An 18,641-nucleotide genomic window follows, 5' to 3' on the forward strand; every position below is an offset into this window, starting at 1 on the left:
TAGTTCAGAAGAGAGGGGCATTTGGGATAAGGCACTGCTAGGGATCTGAAGAAGCAAAGGAGATGGAGGGAGTGGAGAAAAGGAGAAGCAGTCAGGAGGGGACAAGGCTGGAGCTTGTGGACAAATGATGGTGAAGTGGAGGGTGGTGGCATTATTCAGTCATGGCAAGTGGGCATCACTGGATGGATCAATATTTATAACCCATCCCTAATTGTCCTTGAGAAGGTGGTGGTGAGCTGCAGTCTTTGACATATAGAGATACCCATAGTGTTCCTATGAATGGAGTTCCAGCATTTTGACCCAGTGACAGCAAAGAAACAGTGATATAGTTTCAAGTCAGGATGGTATAATGACTTGGGAGATTTTTCATGTATCTGCTACCTTTGTCTTTCACGATGGTACATATTGTGACTTTAAAAACTACACGCGAAGAAGACTTCTTGAGTTACTGCAGTGCATCTTGTAGATGGCACATACTGCTGCCACTGTGCCCCGCTGGTGAAAGGTGTGAATGCTGAAGGTGCTGGATAGAGTGCCAGTAAAGCAGGCTGTCTTACCCTAGAAGGTGGCAAGCTTCTTGGACTGTTGTTGGAACTGCACCCATTCAGGCAAGTAGAGAGTATTAGATTAGATTAGATTCCCTACAGTGTGGGAACAGGCCCTTCGGCCTAAAAGTCCACACCGCCCCTTGAAGCATCTCACCCAGACCCATCCCCTTATAACCCACACACACCTGAACATTACAGGTAATTTAGCATGACCAATCCACCTCACCTGCACATCTTTGGACTGTGGGAGGAAACCGGAGAACCCGGAGGAAACCCACGCAGACACAGGGAGAAGGTGCAAACTCCACACACTCCAGCCTCACATTTTATTATCCACACAGACAGTTGCCCGAGGCTGGAATTGAACCCGGGTCCCTGGTGCTGTGACGCTGCAGTGCTAACCACTGAGCCACCATGCCGCCCCTATCACACTCCTGGCATGTGCCTTGCTACAGACACTGGGGACACAAGAGGTAAGCTACTTGCTGCAGAATTCCTAACCTCTGACTTGCTCTTATAACTACTGTTAACATGGCTGGTCCAATTCAGCTTTTGACTGGCAATCCTTAGGTTATTTATAGTGGAGTTTCAGTAATAGAATTGCCACTGAACATCAAGTTGCAACGTTAATATATTTCCTTGTTGAAATGGTTGCCACCTGGGCAATTGTGTGATACAAATGGTACTTGCCATTTGTCAGCCCAAGCCTGGATGTTTTTTGCTGTGCATGGACACAGACTGCTTCAGTATCTTAGGAGTTACAAATACTGCTCAACATTGCGTGCTCATCAGCAAACAATTCCACTTCTGACCTTATGATTGAGGAGAAAGTGGCATATAATCGGTCATTATTTCATTTTATGGGGAGATGGTGGCAATGTCACTGGGTTAATAATCCAGAACCCCAGGTTAAAGTTCTGAGTTCAAATTCCAACATGGTAGATGGAGAAATGTGAATTCAATAGAAAGAAAATCTGGAATAAAAAGATCGCATAATGGTGACCAATTAATCATAATCAATTGTTCCTTGAACAAAAATAAAGACTGGTTCACCAATGTCCTTTCGGGAAAAAACATCTGCCATTCTCACCTTGTCTGGCCTACATTTGACTCCAGGCTCAGAGTTATGTGGCTAACTTTTAACTGCTATCTCACAACCTTCTGACTCAGCAAATTGAGCAACCAATACCATACCAGCCAGTCTTCCACTGCCCCACCTGGGATTTAGCATCGGGCTGGTACTGGGACGATTGCATCAGGAACCACCAATAGCAGCAGCTCATCCAAATTGTAGAATGGCTCAACTCTAGGTCAGATTCTGGATGGAATGTTTATCAATGCACGTTTTGGGCTATGCACCACATAAAATTATCCATGGCCCAGTTTCTGTACCACTTCACCTTTTTTTTGATAATTTTGGGGGAGTAATTCATTTCTGCTTGTCTCTTCTAAATGGACTTGACATTGTAAGGTCATTTTATGATCAAGGCTGAATCAGTTTTAAAATTACGTTTTGACAGAGTAACTGAGTTGGAATTCAGATTTCTTTTCCTACGCAGATAATTTGGAGGTGGGGGGGAGGTTAAATTTTGACTTTGCGTGAGAATATGAAACAAATGATGCTAATTTATATCTTTCTTCATTTTATTTTTGTTCCATTGGTCAGGGCTTTTCCAGAATGATTCTATGAATGCCGGGCTGGGAGGAAAGCCAGGAGTGGTGAACGTAGAGTGACTCCCAATGTAGTCGCATGGCCAACAGGGAATTTCCTTTGTGCTGGACCCAGATGTAGATCACTGTGCAATGAAAAGAGGTGGACAGCCAATTTGAATAATTAGAGTCCCAATGAACAGCAATCACCCCAGGCCAACAGCAGATCTGCTCCACTGCCTTGTGGGGAGGCCACAAACTGAATGAAGTAGTTTGCTGCAACTCTCTCAAGGACGACTAGATCTAGAGGTGCTGTGGAATTCTCAAGTAGTCGCAGCATGCTGAATCACCTGTCCTTCATGGAGAAACACATATGACCATAAGTCCATCAGGAAGCGGTCAGCACATAGCACCCTCGAAACCCTGTGGGAAAAGGAGAGGGTGTACCCTGTTAGGTTGTTCCCTGCGCAGACTGTCAAAGCCATCTGTCAGAATGCCTCATCACCAGAACTTTCTAACAAGCATCAGGACAGTGCCTGGCTGATGGTGACGGGGGTACTGCCAGTGAAATACCTCATGCATATCTAGACACTCTGGTCTGCTGCATGCCACCCTCTGGGCAGCTGGGGGCTTCGAGTAAATGCTGTCACACATCTCCTTTGGAACATGCCTTTGCAAAGGAAGTCTGGAGAAAGATGCAGTGGTCTTTGTCGGGGCTCATCCCAAGCTGCTCTGTGACGTAGGGCTCTGTGCTCTACGGTCTCTTCCCTGGGACGCACACCCAAACAAACATCGACTGTGCCTGGGGGGGGGGGCATCAACTCGGTGAAAGATGCTCTTTGTCTGTCTGAAACTTGGTGGTCTCCCAAGGAGTTACCTTGACTGAGTGTTGCAGGACTACGTGCTGGAAGATGCTCGGGCCAACTGTCACCGAGGCATAGTGGGGGAAGGACCACTGTCTAAGGTCCTTCTACCAAAGCTAAATGGGTGTCCATTCAGGTATTAGACCATCCCATTGCCTCAAATGTGTGTACATATAGTCTTGTAAAAGGAAGAAATACATTGGATTTGTTAGTTCTCTACACATAAAGATAGCACAGAACCAAACTGTTCTTTGACTACGTAGGTGACTATACAAAGATGTATTGAATAAAGTATATTTTTGAAGTAAAAAGAAAACAAGAACTGGAAGGACCCTGTCCCAAAGTGGGGGCTGTAGGCACTGGAAGTCCACCTTCTTCTACCCACAGACCACTTGGCCATCCAGATCGGTCTGCCTGCTTGGCTCCTCTAATCTGGGATATGTTTATTTACGTCTCCAAACTGCCTCCATATCAAAGTGTCTTTTTGATCCTCTGCCTCAGCAGTGCCCGCCTCTTCTGGTTGGATTGCTGAAGCTATAGAACTGCCAGCCAACAGATTGGGTTGGCAGGATCGCCATCCCATCTGATGCCCCTTAATTGGATGGCAGGTCTTGTGGTGACCAATTAGGAAGTCATGTCTGGGGAATTTGCTGAGTCAAACCTGCTGGTTGGCAAGTACTCAAGGCCACCACTTGTTCCCATACAGGGGTCTTGAAGGCTTTAGCAGAAGTCTACCTACTGCCTCCAATGTAGAAAAGACTAACTCTGGCCCACTCATTCAAAGCTACTACAAAAAACATTGCTACCAATCTGGCAGTTCACCCTACTTTCAGGATTGATCTGCCCTTCATTTGCAATCATGTAGGTACTTATTATGAATCTATAAAACCTCCCATATAAAATGCCAACAAATCCCAGCTGGTACTGAGCACAAAAGGCTGCAAACTAAACAGTTACTTTTTTATTTGCTAAACAAGTCTAAATTCTGCTGAGAAGGGGAAAATGTTCAGTGCTATGCCTACATGTTACCATCCTATACAAACCATTACTTGAGACTATTTCATTAAAAGTATTTTACTTTACACAGGTAAGACTGAAATCTTGTCGGTAAAATTTAATGCGGAATTTTGTTGCAACAAAGGCACCATGTGACTGCATGGACTGTGTGCATGCCAATTCTTCAAATACAGATTCAAAAATTTAGCTCAAATGTAATTCAAGCTGCTGATGCAGTAAAATGTTTCCTCTCTTTCTCTTTTCTTCCTCTGAAGCTGCGACTCATTGTGAAAGTTTGGCATCAATGTCACTGGCAGTTCACCCAAGTACCTCATCCAAACTGGCTGTTCTTCATGTGTGGGAAGTGACTATTCTACAAGAGGCTGGGGGAGGGGGGTTTGGGGAGGGAAATCGCAGCTGATTCTGTCCTTACTGAATGTCTCCACATGTGCACTTTGCAGCAGGGGTTACTGGATCAGTAATCAGCAGAGGAATCCCTGGCATGTTTCTCCCTCCCCATGAAAGCTCGAGGACGCTGAAGTCAATTGCAGTGCTCTGAACACCAGCCTGTCTCAGATAAAGCAAACGCCTTACAGCCCTAGGTTAAGTCTGGGACCTTCTTGGTCAAGGCAGCTCAGTATCACAGCGTGTGGTGTATTAACCCACTGCATTGTTATGATTCTCATTCCTTAACAATCACACAGTTTAATTGTAAACTCATCATGAATTATTCTCTTTAACTTATTTGATGCAAAATTATGCCAAATATCCTTTATGGGAATTAATCACATTAAAGACTAGATAGGACGTTAGCTTTAAGAATTCACAAGTATGGCACATTCATGTGTGCTTCATGGAATGGGAGAAACGGTTTTTATCAATTCTTATACTGTTCATAATCAAAATCTAACTAATATTTATACTAGTTTACTAATTTTACTCAACAACAATAGCTTTGTATTAATATTTATCTACTAAACTATGTCAAAGTATGTTTAATTTTACAGGTGAAAAACACAGTTGGCAAAGTTTGGTCACTGTAGGAATGAAATACTTCTTTTTGATTAAAGGTATTCAGGTGATGACAGGAGCTGCACACTTCAGTGCACATGCTGTTACAAAGGAAGCAGCTGCTTCCCAGCTGTAGTACTGAACTCACATACTGTACGAAGCATCTCCCCATTTAAAGTGCACAAAGACATTGCAGCAGCTCAAAAACTCCCTCTCAGTTTGAATTAAAACCTACGTTTGTGACTAAACAAAAAAGTTGAATCTTGGTGTTATCAGATGGAAGCAATTTTTAAAATACTCTGATTTCAGCAGGATTTCACCTCCTTATGGGTCAGTCACATATATTTACATTGAACGTGCATTTAACAAAATGAATTTGCTGTTACCAAATCATGTTTTACAATTTTTTTTTAGAAATCATCACTTTTTGAATGTATTCTCAACTTAAAACTAGACTGCAGAAATTGAAACATATTAACTTGAAGAATAAATTGAATGTAATCCTGGCTAATTGGGAGCAGCAGTTTTTTTTGCAAAAGACACAATCTTTCAATAAAGGTATCTGAACCCGAGTAAAAATACTTTGCAAATCACCCACTTATTTATAACAAACGATTCTTTCATGTATGGAATAATGTATGTTGCCCTTTGATTCACAGTGTTTTAGTATTTAGTCTATGTTTGCCCCTTAAAGAAAGCACTGGCCTTGTTGTTCCTTCTCTAAGTTGAGAACATCCCAAGGAAAATAATTGATGAAACTGACTTGATTGAGACAACTGCATCTTGGTTACAGGTGAAGCTTTAACTTGCAACAGGGGCTGAGCACTCTGATCTGCATTAAAGCCATGGAACTTAAGGGTGACTTTCAAGAAAGCCACCCAAAAAGATCTTGCAGGATTTCACATTTCTCAACATCAATCTGAGTCAGCTGCCAAATCAAGGAAATTTCTGGCAACAGTGATATCACCAAGAAGGTAAGAAACCAATCATATTGAAAAATTCTCATAGACAGCAAACCAGGAAGTAAAAGGAATTGATTTTACAAATTTCACAGAAAGTGAAAGAAATACTGAGTTGTACAGATTAAAAGCTGAACTATCAAACATACTTGTAAGAAAAAATGCTTCTATGTACTCATTATAATATTATGTGATATGAAAGCATTTCACATTATACAACTAGTACTTACAGTCCGGGGAGATTATTCAACCACAGTTATGACAGTAAAAAGCCAGTAACTTTTAATTAACAAAGTATAGCATTTCAGACAGATTCCACAGTGATGTTGCACATAAAAGGGCAGGTTCTTGTTAGTTCAGTGATTTCTAAAGTGTGCTGTCTTCAGGAACTGCAGGAACAGTGATCTCTGGATGAGTTGTCAATTCCTGACTACAACTTCTAAATCTTTGTGTTTAACTGTGAATCCATGGATACCAGATGCAGTTATCAGTTTCACAGGGTACTGACAAACATCGCTGACAGTTTTGCCATCAATGGCAACTATAAAAATACCATACTGCAAGAGTCCTGAAAATGCAGAGGCTGATTCTTGCTATGACAGAACGTACTCGCAGGGAACACTGGTGCTGATTACATCAGAGTAACTGGAGTCAGGTAGAGATCCTTAATTAAAATATCAACTGCTACTACCCATGACAATGCCTGTGGCACTCAACCACATATCCACTCTCTTACCCCGACCTGATCCCAGCTGCCTCCTCTAAAATTGATGGTTATTTCAGTCAGAATCTGTATAGTCAATATCTAGCGTATTGGCTAAACTCCTGCTGGAAAAGAACGTACGAAATAGAAGCCTAAGTAGTCTGCTCAGCCCCTCAAGCCTGATCAATAAGACCAAAGTTGATGTGATATGGCCTTAACTCCATGATCACACCTGACTTTCATAATCTATAATTCCACTGTCAAACTAAAATCTCTTAAACTCAGCCTTGAATATATTGAACTGTCTTCATTGCTCATTGCGATAAAGAAGTCCAAACAGTAATTGCTCTCTAGGATGAGAAATTCCTCTCCATTTCAGTTTTAAATGGAAGACCCCAGGAGGAAGGCTCCCAAACAACACATAATGTGGCACTGGCAAGAAATTTGGAAGAGTCATATGAGGTCAGCAGGAAAGAGGTTCCTGATGTTGAGAGCAAAATAGTCCCAATTCCCCATGATGTAATGAACGGTGAGTGGTGAGTTGTTCATTTGCATGCATTAACATCCTCTTTATTACATCATTTCACCTCATTGGTACAGAGTCTTCCATTTTCCCACTCACCGGAGACAAACCAGAAGGTGTTTATTCCCAACGTGGAAGTCGGAGCAGCAACTTGGCAACTTCAGCTTACCGCCTGCTCCTCCAGACCTCCATCAGTCCAACACCTCATTACATGCTTCATAGGTAGTAACCACACTCGCCTCCCATTTGACAGGACCCCAGGTTCCTGTTGGCAAAGTGGAGAGCCAATTTCCCTCTCCCCAACATATCCATGGTAAATGGCAGAAACCGTGCAGAGCAGCTGCAGATTGTCAGCGCTTGACCCAGTGCATGGCTGAGCTTTAAAGGTGACACTGGAGCCAGGAATCCTGGAAGTCCCTGCAGGTGCCAATTTTCCCACCTGCTGCGGGGTGCCATTGAAGGTGTGGTGCACAGGTAATGAGACAAACTTTAGGAAATGAGAATACTCATTAGGACTCATAGATAAACCCTTTGTGCAACTCACCAAAATTGACACTTGGATGTAAAATTGAGTTCTATAATTTGGGCAGCACGGTTGGCTTGGTGATTATCACTGCTGCCTCACAGCGCCAGGGACCTGGGTTTGATTCCACCCTCGGGTGACTGCCTGTGTGGATTCTGCACATTCTCCTAGTGTCTGCATGGGTTTCCTCCCACAGTCCAAATATATGCAGGTTAGGTGGACTGGCCATGCTAAATTGCCCATAGGTGGGTTATGGGGGCATGGGTCTGGGTCTGGGTGGGATGCTCAAAGAGTCAGTGTGGACTTGTTTGGCCAAAGGGCCTGTTTCCACAATGTAGGAATTCTATTCATTGGACAATTTATGGAAAAGTTCAGCCTTGCTCCTTATTTTGAAACTCTGCCTCCTAATTTTAGATTGTTCCCAAAAGAGGGTTTAATAAAACTTTAGTGTCTTTATAATATTGCCGAAAAAGAGAAATGCAATCAAAGCCTTTCACCTTGCACTCATCAGGACATAATCACAAGAATATCAAGTCTCAAAGGGAACAGCAATTCACACAGCATGAAAGGAGGGTGCTGACTGCTTGGCAATTGGACTGTAATTGGTAAAGATGTTGCCACGGAGAATGCACCAAGTAACAGTCAGGCTTTTGTTTAAATTCAAACAATTCAACTCAAATTGGTCAAAGTACTGTAATATGGAATGCACCAAGGAATGGCTAACCCACGATCTTTTATTTAGTTAGAAAGACACAATAAGTGAATATGTTCTTTTTCTTTGCAAAGACAAGGTCTCTAATGTGAACTTATGTTGCTTCCAGTATTAGCAATTCCTCTGCATTTTAAAAAAGGGTGCAAGAATCTTGAATGGATTTTGCTCATGCTTAGAGTCTTGATACTTTAATGTCAACGTGAAGCATAACCTAAGACAAAGCCATGCATCATCTCAAATTTGGAATAAAAATTAAGACTGGCTGGTAGGGAATACCTCTACTTTTCTATTGGTTTTAATGAAAAAAGTCAACTTAACATCCAAGATTCTCCTTTCGCTATGGGTATAGTTAGTAAGCTTGTAAATAGAATCGTAGAGATATACAGCATGGAAACAGACCTTTCAGCCCAATTCTTCTATGCTGACCAAGTTTCCTAAACTGAAGTAGTCCCATTTTCCTGAGTTTGGCCTGTAACCCTCTAAACGGTTCCTATCAATGTAATTGACCAAATGGCTTTTGAATGTTATAATTGTACACATCTCTACCATTTCCTTCGACAGCTTGTTCCATATACACACAACAGTCTGTGCAAACAGGTTGTCTCTCAGGTCCCTTTTAAATCTTTCCCCTCTCACTTTAAACCTGTGCCCTCCAGTTTTGGACTCTCCTAAGCTGAGGAAAAGACCTTGACTATTCATCTTATCTACGCTCTTGTGATTTTATAAACCTCCATAGCGTCACCTTAATAATAAAATTACCTGAAAGCTGTTTTTTAGGCGTTAATGAAACTGAATCAGAAATTAGTGCTGTTTGCAATATAACCAGCAATAAGATAAGAGCCCATGATGTTAGGGGCAAGGTACTGGCATGGACAGAGGAAGGCTGACTGGCAGAACACAGAGAATTGGCATAAAGGGGTCTTTTCCAAGATGGCTGCCAGTGGTTAGTGGATTTCCACAGGGTTCAGTGTTGGGACCACATTTATTCATGTTATACATTATGATTTGACAAAGGAAATGACAGCATTGTTGCGATATTTGCAAATGACATAAAGATAGGTGGACAGACAGGTAGTGTTGAGGAGGCAGGGTGACTGCAGAAGGGCTTGGATGGGCTAGGAGAGTAGACAAAGAAGTGGTAGATGGAATACAATGTGGGAAAGTGAGGTTATACACTTTGGCAGGAAGAAGAAAGGTGGAAACTATTTTCTAAATGGGAGGAAGGATTTGGAAATCTGAAACACAAAGGACTTACGAGTTCCAGTTCAAGATTCTCTTAAGGTTAGCGTGCAGGTTCAGTTAGCAGTTAAGAAATCAAATGCAATGTGAACATTCAGTTCAAGAGGGTTAGACTACAAGAGCAGAGATGTACTGTTGAGGCCGTAAAATGGCTGTGCTCAGACCACACTCGGAATATTGTCAGCAGTTTTGAACAGATACCCTGTATCTGAGGAAGAATATCCTGGCAGTGGAGGGGGTTGACAGGACGTTTATGTGAAAAGTCTCAGGGGAGAAGGACTTGTCAATATGAGGAGCAGTTGAGGACTCTAGGTCTGTACACGATGAAAAATCATGATGGGGTTCTGACTGAAACTTACAGAATACTGCCAGTCCTGGTGAGAGTGGGCGTGGAGAAGATATTACCATCAGAAGGAGACAATTAGTGCTAGCAATACCCACATGCCGAGAATGAATAATAAAATAAAAACAGAGATTAGGAACCGAGAGCACAGTCTCAGAGAGAAGGCTTGACCCTTTAAAACCTAGATGAGCGGAATTTCTTCAGCCTGACAATAATTAATCTGTGGAACTTACTGTCGCTTTTGACACCAAGCCATTGAGTCTACTCAAGCCAGAGTTAGATAGGTTCTTGATTGGTGTGGGGATCAAGAGCTACAGGGAGAAGACAGGAACATAAGGTTGAGAAACACATCAACCATGGCTGGGCTGGCTCAATGGGCTGAATGGCCATATTCTGCTCCAATATCTTATGGTCTTATGGTCTAATCATCAGAACAGACAGCATTGTTCTGAAGACCATATACATACAGTCAGAGAGATTAATTCTGTTGTTTTGTTTAGAAACATGGCACAGGATTTCCACTTTGGTTCAGGTCATCAAAGTCAGGGTCAAACGTGGGTCTTGACCTTACACTGTGTTGGGAGCTATAAGCTGATAAGTAGTGGCCAGAGGGCACACTTGCTGTCCCATTAAAGATGGAGGGGCAGTCAGTTTTCTGGAACCACAGGGCCAATAGATCGCCATCCAGTGATGACTCCTCAACAGCCCTACTGTCTCAAATTGGAGCTGCCAAAAGGAATAGTGAACAGAGAAGGTGCCTCACAGTGGAGCTGCCTTCAGAAGAGATGGTTTAAAAAGCTTAACGAGGCCACAGCTGTTCGGTCATGTTGGTGGTAGGACAACTCATTCAGTGGCCATACCATGGTGCTCAAACACCATGATGTTTATCGGATAGTCCTGAGCAAAATGAAATATAGCCTCACTACAAGGCTATCTTGTTTAGACGGCTGCGTTTCAGCTGCTGTGTGGGACCTGCCCACTGACAGGGTAATTCCAGTCTGCAAGGCGAAAGAGACCTTAATTGATCCCTTAATCAGCTTAACTTGATATCCAATATTTACTTGTAAGCAGGTAGTCTTTCCAACCCAGACACAGCCATCCTGATAAGGTCTTGGGCATGGATGCTGACAGCAAACTGGCCGGCAGTGTGAGAGAGATAGTAGGAACTGCAGATGCTGGAGAATCTGAGATAACAAGGTGTAGAGCTGGATGAACACAGCAGGCCAAGCGGCATCAGAGGAGCAGGAAGGCTGATGTTTCAGGCCTAGACCCTTCTTCAGAAGTCTAGGCCTGACATGTCAGCCTTCATGCTCCTCTGATGCTGCTTGGCCTGCTGTGTCCATCCAGCTCTATACCTTGTTACTTCTGGTTAGCAGTGTGAAATCACTTGCCTGCCTTCTTTAATTCCCATCCCTCTTTGCCTCCAAAATTCCTGTCATGTTCTCTCATAAAGTCATTTTTTAGAAAATATTTGAGAAAAACAAAACAAATTAAAATCTAAAATGTTGAGCAAGGCTTGATGTTTCATATTTATACTACCAAAACATACTAAAATGAGTTGAAAATTGACACAAAGTGGAGCGTGATGTTCACAAAATAAAGGAACATTTTCTCTTTAACTTTAGACAGCATTTAAATCAACTTCAGTGTTAACCAAAATAGAATTTCTTTATGTGGCACATACCGTGAGGTGCTGGAAGAGCCACGCTCTCATGATATTTGTTGCTACTTTGGGGAAAATGCCTCTTTTTTTCTGTCGCTTTTTGTCCTTGTCTGGATCATCATCGTCACCTGTGCCCGGTGAGGCCACGCTGTTGTCTAACCCGTCACCTGAAATCACAGAACAAAGGAAAGCAAAAATTTACACATGGTGCGCATTCTGCAAATAACAAGCAAAAGCAATCAAATTTGATTCACGCTGATTTGTGGATAATGCAAGCTGATAACATTTCTCATTAAAATACTGGACTGTTATATTTAATGCAAGGCACTACATCTCCCAATCCTGTTTTGATAAACTTCACATGAACACACAAGTATCATTAATTCAATTATTGCCATGCTTTTGACAGAGAGAAGTCGTACTCTGTCAACTAAATTTACATTCCATTTAAAAACTGCAATGATAATTCTGTTTTGATTTCATTTTGCACTCTAAATATAGGGGATGGTTTCGGAGCAGATTTTCGAACTAAACATAGATGATTACTTAAAACAAGTCTGAACATTACAGGGATTTTGCATAAGGTGAGAGTAACTATGTCATGGCTCATTGCTCAGAACAGACCACAGTTCATCAGCACACCCCTCCCCCAATGCATCTGTATGGGATGACACCCTCTGTCTCCCTGCATCAGTGCTTACGACTCTAATACTTATGAGGATTTGGTATATATCAAGGCAAGGTGCCTTCTTTAAATCAGGAGTTACCTCCATCCATTCTCACCACTGTTCTGCTTTTCCTTGCATTAATTGTGCATTAGCAAAAATCATTTACTTTTAACAGTCATAGTTATTTTTCTTTACCCTCAGGCAAAAATGCCTTGAAAGCCTGCCTAGAGGGCATCTAAATTATGTATCTAAAAAAACTCTGCACCAAGGCAATCCTGGACTCGTACTTTCTTAAAATTCATACGTGCTTGTCTTCCTGTTTTTGAGAGGCATCAATCAGAGTACCTATATATACCATATTTTCCCATTAATATTTGAACCAATAACATTAAAAAGAAAGAAGAAAGAAAGTATAATCAAATGCAAAATAAATGAAGGATACTGAAACAGCATCGGGCTTTTTTTTATTCAATGGCTATGTTTTTCTCTTGCACATCATTAGCCTAAAGCCACACGAAAGAAGAAAACAGAGAAGTGTAGAGTTTATGCTCCCTGCTGATGTTTAAGAAGCTGAGGTCCTGGAAGGACATCTGGAAATTGCGCTGAGACTGTGGGTTTTGTAATTTAAGAATAGACATTCATTAGCAGTAAATGCCATAAATCCCATGCTAAGTAAAAACCTTGTTCAGAAAAGCCTAAAACAATAAACTTAGGACTCAACACTGCCAGAGCTGCATAGCTTCCTGAGGAATGTTACAAATGCAGAAGCTAATTCTACTACTGTCTTCTAGTAATATGATTATCAGAGGGTAGGTGGCACTCAACACTTAGGTTAAACAAAGGCCTTCTCCTTGGCAACTTTTACGTAAGTTAATTTTTTTCTGCCTCTCTGGCTGCAGAATCTAAAAAAAACCCACAGCAAGGAGTTGGCAGATTAATTTTATTGACGTTTCCATTTTCACTGCAATGTGATACCCTCCATCACGTCGAAGAGGCGACCCCAGTATTTACAGACTGACAAGCCACTTCATTACAGCCACCCAGCCCCAAGGCAGCACAGCTCCCTCCATCTGCACAAATGTCAGTGCACAACCCTTCATCTACTACTAACTTTTGCTACCTCTCTGTGAATGTGAATCATGACGGGGAGCCAAAAAGGTGGAAATAATCATAAAAATGATGCTGGACCAGAAACATTCACACAGCCTCATTACAATTGCCGAGCACAGAGGGCTGGTGATTTACACCATGCTTCCACAATGCCAGGAAGGAATGCTGCAGGGCAAGTTTTCCCAAATGCTAATGGCTTATGACTGTTCCTTGGCAACTATGGCATTTTAACCTGTGTGGATGTACACTCCAAAACAGAAACTGGAAATGTCTCATCATCTGTCCATGTGACACAGATGGAGAATGGCTATTAGGAGCCAGGCACTGGGCCTTGGGGATCTGAGGTGCTGCGTTATAGCCTACGGCAGTTTTGGAAAGCTGTGCCTGGGGAGAGGAATATTCTATGCCTAAAAAAAGAGGTTGGCATCAGAAGTATGTGTGCATATTAGAAAATAAGATGAGGAAGAAGGGAAATGAACTAATAAAAATAAATATGTTAGGATTTAGTATTTGTCAAAATTGTAGCTGCATCAGCCTTTATCTAAAATGAAACGTTTGTAACAGGCTGTGAATTTAATAGAATTGAAAATATATCAAATCCTGTTGTTAGTGAGGTCTTTTTAGCTGTGTGGTAAATGTAGCATGTTGACAATTTACTGAATTATTTTGTAACAAGATATATTTGGCTATAAGACAATGTTAGATTGGCATGGGTTAAAATTTATCAAAGTGGTGTTACATAAAATGCCTCTCAATTTGCCTTGAACAGCCAGTACCTGAACGTTTAATTACTGGGCTCTCTTTCTATCCTGCTGTGCTGCATGCCCTCTGTGTTAACATAGAATTTTTGAAAGATTTATTTTTAAGTGACCAAATATTCAGTAGGGTATGGCCTACTGGGCTGGAGTCCTGTATAACAGCTGCACTTTCTTTTGTTGCATGCAACATTTACGAACTGCGTGGGTTTTCCTACGTTAAAGAGAAGACAGTGACCCATACCACCTTCTTTACACTCAAAGGAGCACTAAAAATCACTCCTTACAGGCTTACCTCAGGCTTCTCTGGCTAAAACAACCTCCCACTCTGTGCAACCCAACACCCCCACCCCACCCCTCCCACCACCACCCCAGGCCAAAGCAGAGAGAGAGAGAGAGAGAGAGAGAGAGACAGAGAGACAGAGAGAGAGAAAAAAGGATTTTACGTTCCTTTCTCCTCAACTTTTCAGGCGGTATAAGCAGCATTTAGCACATTCAACCCCCAAATGGCTCCAAATGCTCTGAGCTGCAGGGGCTCATCTTTTGTTAGGCTCCCTCTATTTACTCAGGATTTACACAGGGCTCTCCAGTGAAGAGACCACATGTTACTGACAGAAAGCGGCTTCATTCACAACACATCAGACAACGGGGCTGCAGCCATTGCTGCTTCATGCTTAGGCAGGATTAAGACTCCAGTAACACTGAGCCTAAAGACTCTTGCTAAATGGTAAACAAAATGTGCTGGCTACTACTTAAAACAAATTAGGCTGGCATAGATCATAATACAAACATGTAAGGGCTAAAAAAATAGATTAACGCCTTACATCTGTCTTTAAGCCTCACCTTCAGTTTCCAATGAAGCAATGCAGCACATCTCACCTACTTATTTATGCAAATTTCTTTCTGACCGTCTTCTCACAGCTTATTTATATCTAGAGTCATAAATGTGGCCTCAATGACTCAAGAACGTGCTACATTAGAGCTGTCCTTGAAATACAGCAAATGTTCTCACTTGTCCAGCAAAGGAAATTTAGACCAGTTTCAGATATGACTAACATTACAGTTCAGTCAAAGCTTGTTGATTTCCATGGATACTTTTGGCTACACTTCCTCCCAACCCGCTTGCTGTAAGAACTCCAGTCTCGTACTTTCTCCATTTTGTCGCATTATTGCGATGATGTCACCTTCCACACGAATGCTACTAATATGTCCTCCCTTCTCCACAGCCAAGGGCATAGCTCCATGACAAGGTCATTAATTCTCAGGTAGACTCGAAACATTGTACATGCACAAAACATGTGAGTCCTTAAAAATAATATCTCCCAAAGGGAAGTTATAAACACTAAATCCCTCTCCTTTCTACAAGAAAGTTTAACTAATCAGAATAAAAACTGAATCTATGAGACTCTGTAACTTATAAGTAATTTCTAATAAGTCCGGGTCTCATGATGGTGACGTTGTCTGGAGGTGCTGTGGATTTCCGCAGATATGAGTGATGTTGCATGTCATTCCTTTCTGTGTTGTCAAGTTATTTTCCCATGGACTGTTGTGCCATCCTAGAAGTTGCTTATCCTAACGCACTTCAGCTAAATTTCACTCCAGATTAGCCGCTGACTCATTCTGTTCCTCAAGCTGTTTTGAGTTGTTTGAATATTCATGCCATTTGCTTGTTTTGTATCTTTAGCTCTTGAAGCTCATTTTGAAGCTTCTGTGTTTATACCCTGGATTTAAAATTTTAGCCTTCAACTGTCTCAGCATATTTTTTCCTTCACGACGTGCTCTAGTAATTCAGTTTTTTTCCTCTTGAAATTTCATTTTTCTCTTCACAGCAAAGAGCTAAGACCTTAGCTCCACTAACTCAGAACAAAGCAAAATAGTCCATTTTTCTGTCACATGCAGTTTGGTGAGTGTTTCTTGAATAGTCTGCTGCACTTTGTTTTGTTTCAGATATTTGACTGAATCCATGGGTAGTGACCAGTGCAGGGTCACAACATGCTGGTGTACTTGTAACTGTGGGTCTTGTAGTGACTATAATGTGGAATGTGAATCTCTGACATCTAGGTGATTTATTTTATTTGCAGTCCAGCACCGTTGATCGTGTAAATGGAACTGCATCATAGCATGTCACAAGAACTTTATTCACAGGGTTCGTCATGGCTTCCCACATTGGTACTTCTTTAAAAAAATAATTCGGGGGTTGGATATCGGAACTGGACCCTTCCAAAATCTTTGACAAAAATAACAAATAAAGGCTGTCATGAGGTGAGGAACTAAAAGGCCCTGGCGAGGCCCAATAATCCGCTCACTAATAGATAACAAGGTGTACAGCTGGATGAACACAGCAGGCCAAGCAGCATCAGAAGAGCAGGAAAGCTGAGATTTTGGGCCTAGATCCTTCTTCAGAAAAGACTGCTCATTAATGTCCACTTTGGGTTCCGCCAGGACCACTCAGCTCCAGACTTTATTACAATCTTGATTCAAACATGGACAAAAGAGCTGATTTCCACAAGTGAGGTGAGAGTGGCATCCCTTGATATCAAGACTGCATTCCATCAAGTGTGGCATCAAGAGAACCTCACAAAACAGGAATCAATGGGCATATCAGGCACATAGGAAGATGGTCAGAGTAGTTGCAGATCAGTCATCTCAGCACCAAGACATCTCTGCAGGAGTTCCTCAGGGTAGTGTCTAAGCCCAGCCATCTTCAGCTGCTTCATCAAGGACCTTTCCTCCACCATAAGGTCAGAAGTGGGGATGTTCGCCGATGACAGTATGATGTTCAGCACCATTCATGACTACTCAGATACTAAAGCAGTCCATGTTCAAATGCAACAAGATCTAGATAACATCCAGGTTTGGGCTGGCCAATACCAAGTCGCGTTAACGCCACACAAATGCCAGGCAATGACCATCTCCAATAAGAGAAAATCTAACCACCACCACTTGACATTCAATGGAGTTACCATCACCAAATTGCCCATGATCAACATTGTGGGAGGTCGCCATAGATCAAGACCTCAACTGGATTGACCACATAAACATAGTGGTTTCAAAAGCAGATCATAGGCCAGGAATACTGCTGTGAGTATCTCAACTTCTCACTCCCCAAAGCCCATCCACCATCTACAAAGCACAAGTCAAGAATGTGATTAAATATTCTCCACTTGCCTGGCTGGCACAGCTCCAAAAACACTCAAGAATCTGATATCACTCAGGTCAATGCAGTCTGCTTGATTGGCACTACACTCACAAGCATCCACTCCCTTTACCACATATGCTCAGGGGCAACTTGTGTACTGTCTACAAGAAACATTCCATAAACTGGCCAAAGATCCTTAGACAGCACCTTCCAAAGTTACAACCAACACCATGTGAAAGGACACGGGCAGCAAATCCATGGGAACACCACCAGTTGCAAGTTCCCCTCGAAGCCACTCACCACCCTGACTTCAAAATATATCACCATTCCTTCACTGTCACTGGGTCAAAATGCTGGAATTTCCTCTCTCAGCGTATTGTGGGTCAGCCTACAGCATGTAGGTTGTAGCAATTCAAGAAGGCAGCTCATCACCACCTACATGGGTAACTAGGGATGGGCAATAAACACTGGTCCTGCCAGTGATGCCCACGTGTTAATAAAAAGTGTCCCCAGTTTTCTAATTTTAATTTTGCAAATACTTAGGATGTTGTAATGACACTGATGTGTTTCATAAGATTGACACTGTGAAATGTTTTAATTACTGCCATGTACATGGTCAGCTTATAGTTTATTGATCACTTCTTATAGAATCCACTGGCAGAACATCAGATTGTTCTTATTGCTACATGCAGATGCTCCTTGTGTTTGGTTGTGTGGGTCAGTATGCGGTTCTTTATAACTATGATTAACATCCATTCTGTCTGTACTTGGGACCCCTCAGCTTTTGTTGAATTGTGAGGATTGCTTCACACTTGCATCAACCCTTTACTTGATTTTACTAATATTTCTTGCTTGTCTCACAAGTAATTTTGGAAAGCATCCATGGGATGGATGTGATCACAACTCAACAATTCTGTTTGCCAGCTCCCCATTTTGAAAATCACAGACTGAGTTCTTTTATCTGAATTAGCTCACCAAATACTCTATGAATTCTTTATGCTTCTGTCTAAATTGAATTAATTCTTGTTGATGAATATAGACATTTAAAATGACTCTCAATTGGTCTTCTAATATGATCCATCTCTTCTGGGGATATTTTAGCTCTTCAGCTTTTAACCTAGACATGTTAAGTCTGTGTAGACCAGCATTCCTCATTGTTAAATCAATGTTAGTGGCTGCATCAGATATAGCCAAATCTAGAACCCATAGCTCTGAACACTGTAAATATTTCAAATT

At 41.9% G+C, this 18,641-nt stretch overlaps 1 protein-coding gene across 9 annotated transcripts in view; it reads right to left on the bottom strand.

Moving 5' to 3' along the window:
- The window catches only part of meis2a (Meis homeobox 2a), a 114,966-nt gene that overhangs the window by 51,825 nt on the left and 44,500 nt on the right, over positions 1 to 18,641 (bottom strand). For all 9 annotated transcript variants that reach the window (XM_048537494.2, XM_048537493.2, XM_048537492.2 and 6 more), the window contains one exon: positions 11,755 to 11,900. In XM_048537494.2, coding sequence (XP_048393451.1) covers positions 11,755 to 11,900 — 146 coding nt within the window. The remainder of the gene's footprint in view (positions 1 to 11,754; positions 11,901 to 18,641) is intronic.

Source organism: Stegostoma tigrinum, chromosome 10 (assembly GCF_030684315.1).
Source record: "Stegostoma tigrinum isolate sSteTig4 chromosome 10, sSteTig4.hap1, whole genome shotgun sequence".
NCBI classification, from domain to species: domain Eukaryota; kingdom Metazoa; phylum Chordata; class Chondrichthyes; order Orectolobiformes; family Stegostomatidae; genus Stegostoma; species Stegostoma tigrinum.